This window comes from Triticum aestivum, chromosome 3A (genome assembly GCF_018294505.1).
Source record: "Triticum aestivum cultivar Chinese Spring chromosome 3A, IWGSC CS RefSeq v2.1, whole genome shotgun sequence".
Lineage (NCBI taxonomy): Eukaryota > Viridiplantae > Streptophyta > Magnoliopsida > Poales > Poaceae > Triticum > Triticum aestivum.
In genome coordinates, this window is record NC_057800.1 from 601,067,951 (window position 1) to 601,081,984 (window position 14,034).

The 14,034-nt window shown below is 51.2% G+C and overlaps 2 protein-coding genes across 5 annotated transcripts; both read left to right on the forward strand.

The window, feature by feature from the left end:
- The first annotated feature begins 4,421 nt into the window (after nucleotides 1-4,421).
- On the forward strand, nucleotides 4,422-5,833 carry LOC123058753 (putative polyketide hydroxylase). The gene is made up of 2 exons (XM_044481444.1): nucleotides 4,422-5,047; nucleotides 5,127-5,833. Exons 1-2 carry the CDS (start codon nucleotides 4,936-4,938, stop codon nucleotides 5,354-5,356), a joined length of 342 nt encoding a protein of 113 aa, XP_044337379.1. The 5' UTR covers nucleotides 4,422-4,935; the 3' UTR covers nucleotides 5,357-5,833.
- A 1,602-nt stretch (nucleotides 5,834-7,435) lies between these two features.
- On the forward strand, nucleotides 7,436-13,468 carry LOC123062503 (interactor of constitutive active ROPs 2, chloroplastic). Of its 4 annotated transcripts, XM_044486045.1 has the most exons (5): nucleotides 7,436-7,694; nucleotides 7,811-8,050; nucleotides 9,303-9,412; nucleotides 10,822-10,993; nucleotides 11,845-13,468. In XM_044486045.1, the coding sequence occupies exons 3-5, from the start codon at nucleotides 9,393-9,395 to the stop codon at nucleotides 13,189-13,191; spliced, it is 1,539 nt and encodes a 512-aa protein (XP_044341980.1). In that variant the 5' UTR covers nucleotides 7,436-7,694; nucleotides 7,811-8,050; nucleotides 9,303-9,392; the 3' UTR covers nucleotides 13,192-13,468. The 4 variants fall into 4 exon arrangements, with proteins under 4 accessions (XP_044341980.1, XP_044341982.1, XP_044341981.1 ...); XM_044486047.1 differs by lacking the exon at nucleotides 7,811-8,050 and having other exon boundaries at nucleotides 7,482-7,694; XM_044486046.1 differs by lacking the exons at nucleotides 7,436-7,694; nucleotides 7,811-8,050 and adding an exon at nucleotides 8,191-8,485.
- Nucleotides 13,469-14,034: the final 566 nt, after the last annotated feature.

A 14,034-nucleotide genomic window follows, 5' to 3' on the forward strand; every position in this document is an offset into this window, starting at 1 on the left:
CCGTTTCAGGTAACGCTACTCCGGTTGTTTCAAAGAATTCTGATTGTGATGCTGCTAACCTTTGGCATATGCGTCTTGGACATATGAGTGAACTTGGTTTAGCAGAGTTAAATAAGAGAGGTCTTCTTGATGGATATGAACCTGGTAAATTGAAATTTTGTGAGCATTGTATCTTCGGCAAACACAAGAGGGTGAAGTTCAATACTTCAGTTCATACAACTGAAGGTATTCTTGATTATGTGCATTCTGATTTATGGGGACCATCTCGCAAGAAGTCACTAGGTGGTGCTAGTTACATGCTGACTATTATTGATGATTATTCGAGAAAAGTATGGCCTTATTTCTTGAAGCATAAATATGAAGCATTCTCAGCATTTAAGGAGTGGAAGATTATGATTGAGAGACAAACTGAAAAGAAGGTAAAAATACTTCGCATTGATAATGGTATGGAATTCTGTTCTAAGCAACTTAAGAATTATTGAAAGTCTGAAGGCATTGTTAGACACTACACCGTTCCTTATACTCCTCAACAAAACGGTGTTGTTGAGCGCATGAACATGACCATTATTTCCAGAGCCCGTTGCATGTTGTCCAATGCAGGTTTGCATAGGCGTTTTTGGGCTGAGGCCGCTTCCACTGCTTGTTATCTCATTAATCGTTCACCATCTATTGCTCTTAATAAGAAAACTCCAATTGAGGTATGGTTTGGTTCACCTGCTGATTATTCACAGTTGAGAGTTTTTGGTTGCACTGCTTATGCTCATGTTGATAATGGAAAATTGGAGCCTAGGGCTGTTAAGTGCATCTTTCTTGGTTATAAGTCTGGTGTTAAAGGTTTTAAATTATGGAATCCTAAAACCCAGAAGGTTGTTATTAGCAAAAATGTTATCTTTAATGAATCTGCTATGTTACATGATGTTTCATCTACTAATGTTCCTGTTGAGAGTGAACAGCAGCCTACTATTCAGGTGGAGCATGTTATTGACTCAGGTGATACATCTAGTAATGAAATTGTTGATGCACATGATGAACCCGTCGTTAATGATGATAATGTCACTCCCACTCCAAATCAGCCTATTGTTCCACCCAGTTGGAATCTCGCACGTGACAGAGTCAGGCAGGGTATTAATAAACTAGTAGGTTAATTGAAGAGTGCAATATTGTTACTTTTGTTTTATCTGTTGCAGAAGAAATTGATGGTAATTCTGAGCCTTCTTCATATTCCGAGGCTATTATTTCTGGCGATAGTAATAAGTGGATGACTGCTATGCATGATGAGATGGAATCACTTGAAAAGAATGTCACTTGGGATTTAGTAAGATTACCTAGAGAGAAGAAACCTATTCGTTGCAAGTGGGTTTTCAAGAGGAAAGAAGGTGTTTCTTCTAATGATGAGACAAGATATAAAGCAAGGTTAGTTGCTAAAGGTTACAGTCAGATTCCAGGTATTGACTATAACGAAGTCTTTTCTCCTGTTGTGAAGCATAGCTCTATTCGCACTTTACTCAGTATTGTTTTCATGCATGATCTTGAGCTTGAACAATTGGATGTTAAAACTGCATTCTTACATGAAGAATTAGAAGAGGATATTTATATGGAACAACCTGAAGGTTTTGTTATTCCTGGAAAAGAAAAGCTTGTCTGTAAGTTAAAGAAATCTCTTTATGGATTGAAGCAATCCCCAAGACAGTGGTACAAGAGATTTGACACCTTTATGCTCTCTCAAGGTTTCAAAAGGTCTAATTATGATAGTTGTGTTTATTTGTAAACTGTCAAAGGTTCAACTATTTATTTACTCCTTTATGTTGATGATATGCTTATTGCTGCAAAGAGTATGTCAGATATTAATGAACTAAAGAAGCAATTGAGTAATGAATTTGAGATGAAGGATTTGGGTGCAGCAAAGAAAATACTTGGCATGGAAATATCCAGAGATAGACCGTCTAGAAAAGTATATCTAAGTCAGAGAGGATATATTGATAAAGTTCTTCGTCGTTTTAATATGCATAATGCCAAGCCAGTAAGTACTCCGTTAGCTGCACACTTCAAATTATCATCAGCTTTATGTCCTAAGTCAGATGCAGATATTGAGTAAATGTCTAGAGTTCCCTATTCAAGTGCAGTTGGTTCACTTATGTATGCCATGGTTTGTTCTCGTCCGGATTTATCATATGCATTGAGTGTTGTCAGTAGGTACATGGCTAATCCTGGAAAAGAGCATTGGAAAGCAGTTCAGTGGATTTTCAGATACCTGCGACGTACTTCTAATGCTTATTTACAGTTTGGGAAAACTAGAGATGGACTTGTTGGTTTTGTTGATTCTGATTTTGCTAGTGATTTGGATAAGAGAAGATCACTCACAGGTTATGTTTTCACCATTGGTGGTTGCGCTGTGAGTTGGAGAGCAACTTTGCAGTCTATTGTGGCTTGTTCCACTACTGATGCCGAGTATATGGCTATTTCTGAGGCATGCAAAGAAGCTATCTGGTTGAGAGGTTTGTATTCTGAGTTTTGTGGAGATTCATCTTGCCCTGCCGTATTTAGTGACAGTCAAAGTGCTATATATTTTACAAAGAATCCAATGTATCATGAAAGGACAAAGCACATTGATGTCAGATTTCATTATATTCGAGATGTTGTTGCTGAAGGCGATTTGAAGGTATGCAAGATAAGTACTCATGATAATCCAGCTGATATGATGACAAAGCCAGTTCCGACCAATAAGTTTGAGCTTTGCTCAGGCTTAGTTGGTATTTCTCACTAGTCCTATGGACTTTGACGCACAAGGTGTTTATGCTGATTTGGATGGAGCTATTCACTTTCTTCGACTATTGAAGGAAATTTGGATCAAGGTGGAGATTGTTAAATTGTGATCCAAATTATAACGTGTTAGACTAGACATAGTACAACTGGTGTGGGCCTTTGCGTTGACGTCGACGCGTACGAGTACAACTCGTTTACTTGTCCTTCAAGGACTCTCATGTATTGCCCTCCTATATATCCCATGTAGTCGCACCTCAGACGGCCTATCGTCTTGTACTTGTAATACTCCTCCTCATAGTGATTGCGCCTTCGTGTGTCCGTGGCTTTCTTCCGCAAGGGTTTCCACGTAAAAATCCGTGTCTCTTTGTCTCGTTTATTTCTCGTTATTATCTAACAAAAGAAGACCTACTGCCCTAGCGGAGCTCGATCAGGGGAAGCTATGTGAGGGGAGGAGAGGCCTGCGACCGAGCGACAGCGAACCAGCAGCGGACGAAACCCTCGGCCCCGACGCGGACGTACCACGTAATAACACACAACGCCATGTCGTCTGCCTTGCCTTGGATGACCATTATGCTTTGCTTTGCCGGTGGTTAGTACCAACGATCGCAACACGGGCGGGTGCGCGCATTCAATGCGCGTGCGCTGAGGGCGGGCGGGCGAGACGGCCGGCCGGCCGACCGGAGGTGCCTGTCAACGAGCAGGAGCAGAGAGCAGTGGACACAACGGCAAGCAAGTTGGACCGCTCAAGTGTACGTACGATAACCACTGGCCGCTGATCCATATGCACTGTAGCAGGGCCTGCCGTGTAGGGGCACGGCGGCGCGCACTGTGCGCGCACCGGTCCGGTGTCCGGGCGAGTAGTAGATCACCATCTCTTATCTAAAACCACATCGCAATTAAGCTGACATCGCTACTGCGACTGCACGGAGAAATCAGCGTCCGTTATCCGGCGGTGGAGCCGGCGCGCATGCAGTCTCGCCATGATTCGGCGGCAGATCTTATCTGGAGCACGGTGGAGCCGCGCGCGTCGTAAAAACCAAGGTAGATTTCGCTCTCGGAGAGAGACGGCGCGCGGTGGCCGGCCGGGCCCGATGGATCCACGCCGGCCAAAGCAAAGGCCTCCGCTGCTCTCCGATTTCCCGAGCCCGGTCACATGCCGACGGGAGCACGGGACTTTTGTGCGGCCGGGCAGGCATCGAGTTCACGTGCCTCTCGGTCGACGGGTCGAGTCCCGTCCCCGTCCGCTGGCGGTGGCGCCTACCTGCCCGGCGCCGGGCCAAAAGACGACGGCGGCGGCTGCTGCGCGCGCGCGCGCAACGCTTGTACTGTAGCCGGCGTCCCCGCTCCCGTGCGGAGCGGCATGCGCGCGTCCGTCCGGGCCGGGCTCGAGAGCAAGATGGATGGTACGCTTGTCGTGTTACCGACGCGAGCTGGACCGGTCAGTCCTCGTCCCCATGTCGCCCAGGCCTGCGACAGTTCGGTACCAATGGGGACTCCTCTGCTACGGTACAGGCGCGTAGATCTGTCTCGTTCCTTTCGGCAGTAAAAAGTTCGAAACACGCGCGCACACGGGTCGTCAGAGCGCGCAATCCGGTGGCATGTACTCCCTCCGATTCTTTTTTGTCTGCGCCTAAGAGCGGATACCAAGAGGTGGGCTCGCTGCATGCTATATGGACAGAAATGCCCCTCTGCGCATGCGCGTGGACGGGAGGAGCAAAGCAGCAATAAATGCCCCCATGCAACCCATTGGCTCTCCGCCCGCATTCTCCTCTCTCTGCATGTTGCATGGCTGTCTATCTCTCTCTCTCACACGACGTGCATGCCGTGACGCTGGCCTATGAGCAGCTCGAGTAGAGATAGCAATCTTCTCTTCAAAAGAGATGTGATCTTCCACAGATTTTTGCTTCGATCAAAACTGTATAGCGCCAACAATTCAAGTTCCCTCCTAAACGCAACACAGCGCAATTTCACTTCCCTCCTAAACAAGCAGAGCGCCATGAAGTAGCCTCGAAAATTTGCTTCGAAAATTAGCTTACCGGCCGCCAGCGCCATGGATTTGCAGTTCCCTCCAAAACCAAAAAATCATGTCTATAAATCAAGCTCCATGGAAAGACCAGCCTACACACCTCTCCTTAGTCCGTATGCTTTTCCCTGCATCAGCACGAGCATGCAATGGATCACCTCGACCTCAACTCCGCCATTAACTGGAACGAGGTTGAAGAACACTATGATGGCAATGCTGAAGACATGCATTACGTGTATGTGTTCGAGGAGAGCGATGACGGTATGGATCGAGTTTTTCCCTTTGATCTTATGCCGTTTTATCTTCCCTTCTTGATCTGTTGCCCACGTTTAAATTTCAGAAGACGCTGCTGCGGAGCATGCCCATGGCGACGAACGCGGCGTGCACGACGCCAGTGCCCCAGGCGGAAGCGGAAGCGGAAGCGGTGGTCCGAGCCCTGCTGACCGCGTGCACGGCGCCGATGCCCCAGGCGGAAGCGGAAGCGGTGGTCCGAGCCCTGCGGACGGCGTGCACAGCGCGGACACCCCAGGCGGAAGCGGGGGTAGTGATCCGAGCCGTGCCGACGTCTGAACGTGGTCGTCCTATATTCATCCAGCAGGATAATGCCAGGACTCATGTCAATGTTGATGATCCGGTTTTCCTTGCCGCGGCCCAGGCAGATGGGTGGGACATTCGTTTGGTGTGTCAGCCACCGAACTCCCCTGATCTTAACATACTTGATCTAGGATTTTTTGCTGCCTTACAATCATTGTTTCAGAAGTTATTTCCAGGTTCCATTGATGACATAGTCCGCAAGGTGTGCCAGGCATTTGAGCAATACCCAACTGAGAGGTGCAACAGGATATTCCTAACTCTACAATCTTGCATGCGTGAGGTTTTGAAGGATAAGGGAGGCCAACACTACAAGGTGCCGCACATGAGGAAGCTAGTCCTTGCAAATGTTGATGCCCTCCCGGTGAAGTTGCCTTGTGATCGATCCATCGTGGACGAGGCGAGGGCTTTTTTACTTCAGTAGTGTGGTGGTATTTTGTTGGAATCAGATCGTGATCCATCTTTTGAGTGCTATTGTTGATGTAAGAAGATTATGTAATCGATCTTTGAGTGCTATTGCTGGTGTAATCAGATCATGTAATCCATCTTTTGAGTGCTATCATGATGCAATCCAAACGTTGCAAAAAAAGAAGAACCATATTTCAAACAGAACAACTAGCTAGCAGCACAAGTCAAACTAAACAACTGGTTTCACATAGGTTCACGTCAAACAAAACAACTAGTAGCAAGATCATCACATTGGTTTAACTAGCAAAAGTTCTTCAACTCCAGCATCGCACCTGCATGGTTCAAACTCCACAAGGCTGATCATCACTCATGAAACTCCGGCAGATAAATTTTCATGAACTCACGCTTTGTCGTTTCATCCGGCACAGAGAATTGCTCCGGCAGTGGCAAAGATTCTTCCTCCGGCATCGAGTCAGGAGCATAAAGAAGAGATGCATCAATGTCGCCGGCCTCTTCACCCTCCGTGCCGGCCAGCAACTCCTCGTCGTCGCGCTCCAGTGCGTGCACGCTGCTGTCCGCGAGCAAGCGTCCCCATCGCGCACACCTTGGGCAGTTTGTGTTGCCTCGTCCATGGCCACCACACAAAGAGCACGGGAAGCCAGGTGTGTAACCGTAACAGTTGGACATTAGATCTGCATCATCGGAAAATGATGCACTCACCTCCGGCGAGTGTACTTTTGCATGCATGCCGCCGTCGCTGGCGACGCCCTCCGCAAACGCATGGCCTCCCGAAGCGAGCGCCGGGAGGACGACGTCGCCCTCCTCCGCGACCACCTGGACGCCGAGCGGGTGGATGACGCCGTCCGCGAGCGCGCCATCGCCCTGTTGGATGCCGCCCTCCACGGACACGCCGTGAGGCAGCTGGAGGACGCCGTCCGCGAGCGCGCAATCGCCCTGCAGGACGCCGCCCTCCACGGACACGCCGTGAGGCAGCTGGAGGACGCCGTCCGCGAGTGCGCAATCGCCCTGCAGGACGCCGCCTGTCGTGGGAACGCCGTCGCGCGAGTGGTCGACGCCGTTCTTGAGTGCTCCGTCGTCCTTCTGGACGGCGCCCTCTGCGGGAATGCCGTAGTGCGGATGGACGTCGCCGTCGTCAAGCGCGCCGTCGTCCGGGGCGCTGCAGTCAGCGAGCATGCTGTCCTCCGCAAGCAGGCTATCAAGCACGAGCTCGCTGTCTTCTACAGGCTGGCTGTCTTCCCACAAGTAGCTAGACTCCATGAGGTTGAGCTTGAGAGGGAGGAGAAGAAGATGGAGTAGAAGGCGAGTAGATAGGAGGAGGACGCATGCGTGCTGACGTACTGTACGAGGAAGAAAAAGGAGGCGAGCTAGCTGGCTTAATTAATGCGAGAGAAGGAGGCGAAGCGAAGGAGGAGGGGTATTCCAGGAAAGAATGGGTGGCTGAACCGAACGCGCAGACCATTTCGGATTTTTCGGGAAAAAATTATACGCAGACTAAATGGGATCGGAGGGAGTAGTATATTTGTCTTCGTTCCCGTCTGCATGCATCCGCCAATCGCACATCGCAAGTACACCGCCACGCGACACTCTTTTTTGCCGGACAAGTTTCCCTTTTTCACCTTTGATCGTAGCGTACTGTACTGTAAATACTGACGCCTCTGCAGGGGCGAGCGTGCACGCGGCGCTCCACGCTTTGGTAAAGCAGCTAGCCTAGTCTAGCGCGCTCCGGTTTCCCAGCGTGGAAGAACGCTATCCGAGACGAGAGAGACCAACAGCCCCGTCGCGCGTCGTTGAGCTCAACCTCAGCCCCAGCCCCAACGGCGACAGGCACCAGAAGGAGTTGACAACGGGCGGGATATTGCAAAAACAAAGCCCGAGCACTGTACGACGGGTATGAAGATCCATCCATCCACATTGATCTGATTCGATTTGATTTGTTGCCGCGTGAGCTCCCTGAGCGCGGAAAGTGATTGTTCTTCTTCCTCGTGCTGTTGCGTTCCCCTGCAGCCTTCCGAAATCCCCACGACCTGTCTCCATTCCATTCCTCTTGTTTAAAAGGGCATGATGACACCCTACTCCCCAGAGCAGATGCCCCCCTACCCCTCCGTCGCCCCCTCTTCGGCAATGGTGGCGTCCCAGAGCACGGCGTGAACAAGGCCGAGCGACCCGGGCGACGGCAGCAGAGGAGGAAAGGCACCGCCCAGCCCATTCCGAGCTCTCCCGTCCCCGACAGGACAGGCCGGCGAGGTTTGATTTGATGCTCCTTCTTTCACATTTCCGCCATGCATTTCCTCCCTCAGCGTCTCGCATCATCCATGCTAGCTCGGTTGCATCACGCATTTGTGCCCCGTTGGAATCGGTCCAAAGGCGAGAGGGGAGGGACGACATGCATCCCACGATGGAGAGACCTCCAATTTTGCTCCCAGCTCGTCTCGTACATATATGTGCAAGCCCATGTCTACCACCCACTACCAGCCTAGCTCGTTTGGCCGACATTTCTCAAGAAAAAAAGAAGCTAGTTCGGCCGACAGGGTTGCTTATGTATCCGGCAGATACAAGCTGTAAAGCTTCTCGGGCCGTCCCTCCCTCCCCAAGCTTTGGGGATTTTTGTCTCTCGTCGTCACCAATCACCCCATAAATACATGTGGGCATCAATAACTCAGTCTGTTAGTTTATCCTGAGGTAAAAGCATGGCTTATTTCTGCTTTCTCCTTTCATTTCTCTCGGGCGCTTTGGCTAATGGAAAGGAGATTAGGTGCGCACGTATTTAATACCCGAGCTACTAATTAACTGGATGTACACGTACTTGCCATTTGGCCCAACTACTTTTCCACCATTCATGTGCACCATTGCATTGATTTTGTTTTGTGTGTGGGGAGCTTGAGTAAGGGTGAAGAGATAGTGAGCAAAACAAAAGGGCAAGCCTCCCATGGTGATGGTGGTGGATTCTTGCTTGCTTGCTCGCTCGCTTGCTTCGGCCGCACCTCTCTCCGGGCTCAAGTCTGGTGGTTGTAGTGGCGCGCGTATAATGTGCGCTATCTTGCAAGGGACCATGCATGTAGACGGCCGGTGATCATCGCCGCCCGTGCCAAAGCAAAGCTTAAAGAAACGGGCGCCTCCCGGTTTAAGGATGATGCCTCCCGATTAGTGCTGTTTAAAAAGCCACGGGGCCGTCGCTGTTGGGTGGCTAAGTGGTTGCGGTGCACTGGTTAGTGCCAGGTTAGACGGGGAAGCAATCGGCAAGCAAGCCTAGCCGGGAATGATGCGCTAGTAGTACTACAACGCTTGCTTGCTTGCTTCCCTCCATTATTTAGTTGCTTTTCTCGTGCATGTGGAGAGGAGATACTAGTACTACAAAGGGCCTTCTCGCCCTCCATCGCCATAGCAAAGTGGCGATTAGCGTCTAGCTAGCCTTCTCTTGGCCTCTCCCCCCTGCCTTCTTCCTCCGGTCCAGAGAGGGAGCCGAGCTGACCGCCCTTTTCTGCTTGTCTCGTTGCAGCTTTCTTTCCTGTAGGTGGGCAAACCACACATACCAGCAGTGCCGGTGGCTCTCAATCAAATTTCGGAACAGAGATATAGCCGGCCGGCCATGCAGACAGCCAAGGCGAGGTATGTTCCGTTCGTTCGTTCGTGCCATCCTCCCCCTCCGTCCTCTACTCTACTGAGCACTGAGTTCCATCCATGTGCCGCTTGATATTTTTAGCAGTTTGATTGTCCGTTTTGAGGCGTCATGTGCTGCCGCTTATTTGATTCTTTCCTCCATGCGTTGCTTATCTTGACGCGTACCATGCTTTGTTTATCTCCATGCATCGGTCTCCGCGATGTTAGATAGATTCTACTCTTCCATACTCAGATCATCTGAGCACGGATTCAGTCAATGTGCATGCACCGGTTTTACTACTACCTTCCCCTTGACGCCAAAGCTGTTCTCCTATCTCGCCTTCATCCGGTTACTGTTCTGCTCCCTCGCAAAGTTTTGAGCAGAGTTAACCTGTGTTCGAACCTCCCTTCATCAATGGACTGGAACTGGAGGCAGCACTGCTGATTGATATGCTCTGTGCTCAGGGAGATTAAACAGAGGCTCTCAACAGCTGCAGGCCTGCAGCTACAGGAGCACCAATATCGCATGCTCGTTACAGTATACTACTGTACCTTAGATAAACATAACCAATCACGCTAATTTCGCCCCGTGACATGTTAACCATTCGTGTGGGCGGCCATAAACTACGCTTCCACCCTTACACACCACCACCTATCTTGCCGGAGGCAGCCAGGAAGCGACCAAAATTTTCAAAATCGGGGGCGCACCGCACTGCACGCATGTGGCCGTGACTGCTTGCAGATGGCTCCATTTTCTTGATGAAATGCAGATGGCGCCATGGGCAACGCCTGTCCGGTTCTTGAGCCCGGCGCCAAGCGGCCAAAGGAGCCGCAGTGCGGCGCTGGTCCACCTGCCTCCCCTCGCTAACCCGCATCTGTAAAGCCTCGCCCCCGTGCTTGCATATCACGGGGGATCATTAGGTTATTAAGCTAATGCGCCTCCCCTTTCCCGGCTCCTGCCTGCCTCTCTCCCTCTCTCTCTGTCTCTCTCGCTCGCTCGCTCGCCCGGTTGCTCCCCATTCACTTCTTGTCGGTCTCCTTTGCCGCTTTCGGCCGGCCTCGGATTCTTTGTTTCCCCATTGCTTCTCGCGGCTTCTCCTCTCTGCATCTGGTTCACTTCGCTCGAGCTGAAGTGTTTTGAGCCGTTGAATCCGGAGCGGTTCTTGAGCTTTGCTTTCTGGTCAGAACTTTTTCTCCCCTGCGTTTGGGATGAAGGGGGGCACTGGAATCCTGCGCCTCCTCCTCTAGTCATGCTGTACTTGAGCAAGATGCATTTTCTGAGGTTATATTCGAGCAGTACAGCCGTGAGGCAAGGAACCTCACTTCAGCCTCAGCTAGCTTCCCCTACCTTACGATTTTCTTTTCCTTTTTTGGTTGAGGTTTCTGACTGACTGTACTTGTGCGTTCTTGGCATGAAGGAATGGCTCCGTGGAACACCCTGCCCGCGGGTCTCCCCTCGGAGCAAGCAAGACGGGCCGGCCGACGAGGCTGGCCGGCCTGGACTCCGGCGTCGACGCGGCGGCCACCAAGTCGCCCACCGGCCGGAGCCCCAAGGTGGAGCGCCGCACCACCATGAGCGCCGAAAGAGAGGTACGAATCTCTGCTTCCAATTTGTTTTTAATCTTTATTAGAAAGAAAGGGATTTTTGAGAGACTGTTGAGAGTTCGTTACGAGCACTTAAGAGATGTCGCTACATGTTCTTGAATGCCACCCATGTTTTCTCACATTTTGCCCGGATTTGGCAATACCTGTATCTGTCGACGTTGATACTGTCTCGGTTCGCTGTAGTTGGCTATTGGTCTGTCCCGCTCTTGATGTAGCAGACTGTCAGTTACTCCGAGTACACTGAAACAGACAGGTACCTCTATCCGGTAGCTAAAATGAAGTGTTCCCATTAAGCGATATTAATATTACTAGTAGTTGTCCTAGTAATCATCCGAGTATGGTTTGATTTACCGCAACACGGAGGCCAACTCCAGATAAAAGTTTCAGACAGAGAGGGACACTGTACTTACATCGGTAGTTATTCTCTGTACTGGTTATGTCTTCAGAAAAAACAAGAAGGTTAAGCATAGTACTAATCAAGTACCTTTAGAACACACAAAATACTTCGTTCTTACTTGGTCAAATGATCATTTTTTCGAGCTAATGTTCGCGCCAATTTTCACAAATCCGTGCCTTACTGCAAGGACAACTGCCAACAGAACTCTTGCAGTGTGATGATGCGAAGTGGTGAAAGTATTTTCTTTCGAGCCGAAAGTGGTGAAAGTTGGCAGGGGCAGTAATGCACAGCAAGACAATCATCTAAAATTCCAAATACCAGAACTTTCCATCACTAATCCCTCGCTAATCATGCCATGGTTGAAAGTGAAGCCACGACGAGTTTGCTGATTGGAGTTTGGCACACACCACTAATCTTCTGCTGAATTTGATGACTTCAGAAAAGGAGGTCGCCCATGAAGCTGTCGGAGCTCGAGTCCCAGCTCTCGCAGCTGCAGGACGAGCTCAAGAAGGCCAAGGAGCAGCTCCATTCCTCGGAGAACTCCAGGAAGCGGGCCCTGCAGGAGGCCGAGGAGGCCAGGGCGCAGGCGGCGGAGGCGTCCGCGCAGGCCAGCGACTCGCGGGGGCAGCTCGCCGAGCTCTCCTCGGTGGAGCAGACCCGCATCTTCGAGCTCCGCCGGCTCTCCCAGGAGCGCGATCGCTCGTGGCAGTCGGAGCTGGAGGCCATGCAGAAGCAGCACGAGGCGGACTCGGCCGCGCTCGTCGCCGCCATGGGCGAGGTGCACCGCCTCCGCGTGCAGCTCGCCGCGGCCGCCCGCGCCGACCGCAAGCAGGAGGTGGCGGAGGCGCTGGCGACCGTTGACGAGCTTAAGGCCAAGCTCTCCGCGAGCGAGGAGGCCGAGGCGCGGGCGCGAGCGTTGCACGAGGAGTGCAAGCAGCAGCTGGAGGCGAGCCGGGCCACCATCGACTCGCTGCTCACCGACGGCTCCAAGCTGATGGACTCCTTCAGCCTCGTCGTCACGGAGCTCGAGGAGTCGCGCGCGAAGCTCAAGGCCCTCGAGGAGGAGGTGGCGGAGACGACGTCGGTGAAGGCCGCCGCCGCCGCCGGCCAGAGCTGCAACTGCTCGGACTCGGAGGCCGCCGAGCTGAGGTCGGCGCTGGAGGACGTGGAGGCCAGGTTCCAGGAAGAGAAGATCCTGAGCACCGTCGAGACGCAATGCGCGTACGAGCTCATGGACCAGATCAAGGTCGAGTCCGACCTGCGGCATGGCAAGCTCGCCGCCGCGCTCGCGAGCGCCAAGTCCGAGGTCATGTTCCTCAAGGCGAGCCTGTTCGACAGGGAGTCCGAGCTGCGGCGCGCCCATGACGCGACCAAGAAGCTGCAGGACGACGCGAGAACGAACAGCACGGCGGACGAGCTGAAGGCGCAGCTGCAAGGCGCGCTGCAGGAGAACGGGCAGCTGAAGCTCGAGCTGCGGCAGTACGAGTCCGAGAAGGTCCCCGAGAAGTCGGACGCCGACGCGGCGGCGGAGGCGGCGAAGAAGGGGGAGACGGAGGCCGAGCTGAGGCGGCTGAGGGTGCAGGCCGAGCAGTGGCGGAAGGCCGCCGAGACCGCCATGGCGTTGCTCACCGTGGGCAAGGGCGGCAACGGGAAGATCTTGGACCGCGGCGAGTCGCTGGACGGCGGCAAGTACGCGGGCCTGTACGACGAGCTCGACGACGACGCGGCGGCGGCCAGGAAGAACGGCAACGTGCTCCGGAGGATCAGTGGAATGTGGAAGAAATGAGGCTGATCGGCCGATCAACTGATGTCAAGTAGTGGCGTGGCTCGATCGTAGGGATCGAGCTGTTCATTTTTTCCCTCGCTTGTAAAATTGTTTTGCCGGTTCTCGTGGTGTAAAAACATAGGTGTGATTGTACTGAACGTGCTCATAGATGTATCATACGCGGTATATGATGAATTGAATCAGTTCATCCTTTGATCGTAATACTGTACTCCCTCTGTCCGTGAACAGGTGTACTTCTATCTTTGTCCTAAGTCAAAAGTTTTAAAATTTTGATTAACTATAAAGAAAAGAATAATAACATACTCCCTCCGTTCCAAAATATAAGTCTTTATAGAGATTTCAATAGATGACTACGTACGAAGCAAAATAAGTAAATCTATACTTTAAAATATGTCTACATACATATGTATGTTGTAGTTCATTTGAAATATCTAAAAAGACTTATATTTCGAAACGGAGGGAGTATATGACATCAAATTGGCGTAGTATTATGAAAGTAAATTTCAAATCGGATCTAGTGATACTATTTAGTGTCATAAATGTTGTTATTTTTTCTATAAAGTTGATCAAAGTTTTAAAACTTTGATTTAAGACAGAAACTAGAATTACACTTATTCATGGACAAAGGGAGAGTACCTACGTAAACTCTTCCACCTTTGATAAAACCACCACCCTCGGGCCCGAATTGTCAAAGGTTGGAACATGCATTCTTGCAAATCTAAATTTTTGGTATGGAGAATCAAACATTAGCTGGCACATGGCCGCAACCCGTGCCGCCGACCGTCCGCCGCCCCTGGTGCTGACAAAATGGAACTCCTCACCTCCACTTCACCTTCGGCCACT

Coding starts and splice junctions, on each gene's coding strand:
- LOC123058753 (XM_044481444.1), top strand. CDS start 4,936: ATGGATCACCTCGACCTCAACTCCGCCATTAACTGGAACGAGGTTGAA. Junction 5,048..5,126: donor GTTCGAGGAGAGCGATGACG/GTATGGATCGAG, acceptor TTTAAATTTCAG/AAGACGCTGCTGCGGAGCAT.
- LOC123062503 (XM_044486044.1), top strand. CDS start 10,654: ATGCTGTACTTGAGCAAGATGCATTTTCTGAGGTTATATTCGAGCAGT. Junction 10,713..10,821: donor TCGAGCAGTACAGCCGTGAG/GCAAGGAACCTC, acceptor CTTGGCATGAAG/GAATGGCTCCGTGGAACACC. Junction 10,994..11,844: donor CCATGAGCGCCGAAAGAGAG/GTACGAATCTCT, acceptor TGATGACTTCAG/AAAAGGAGGTCGCCCATGAA.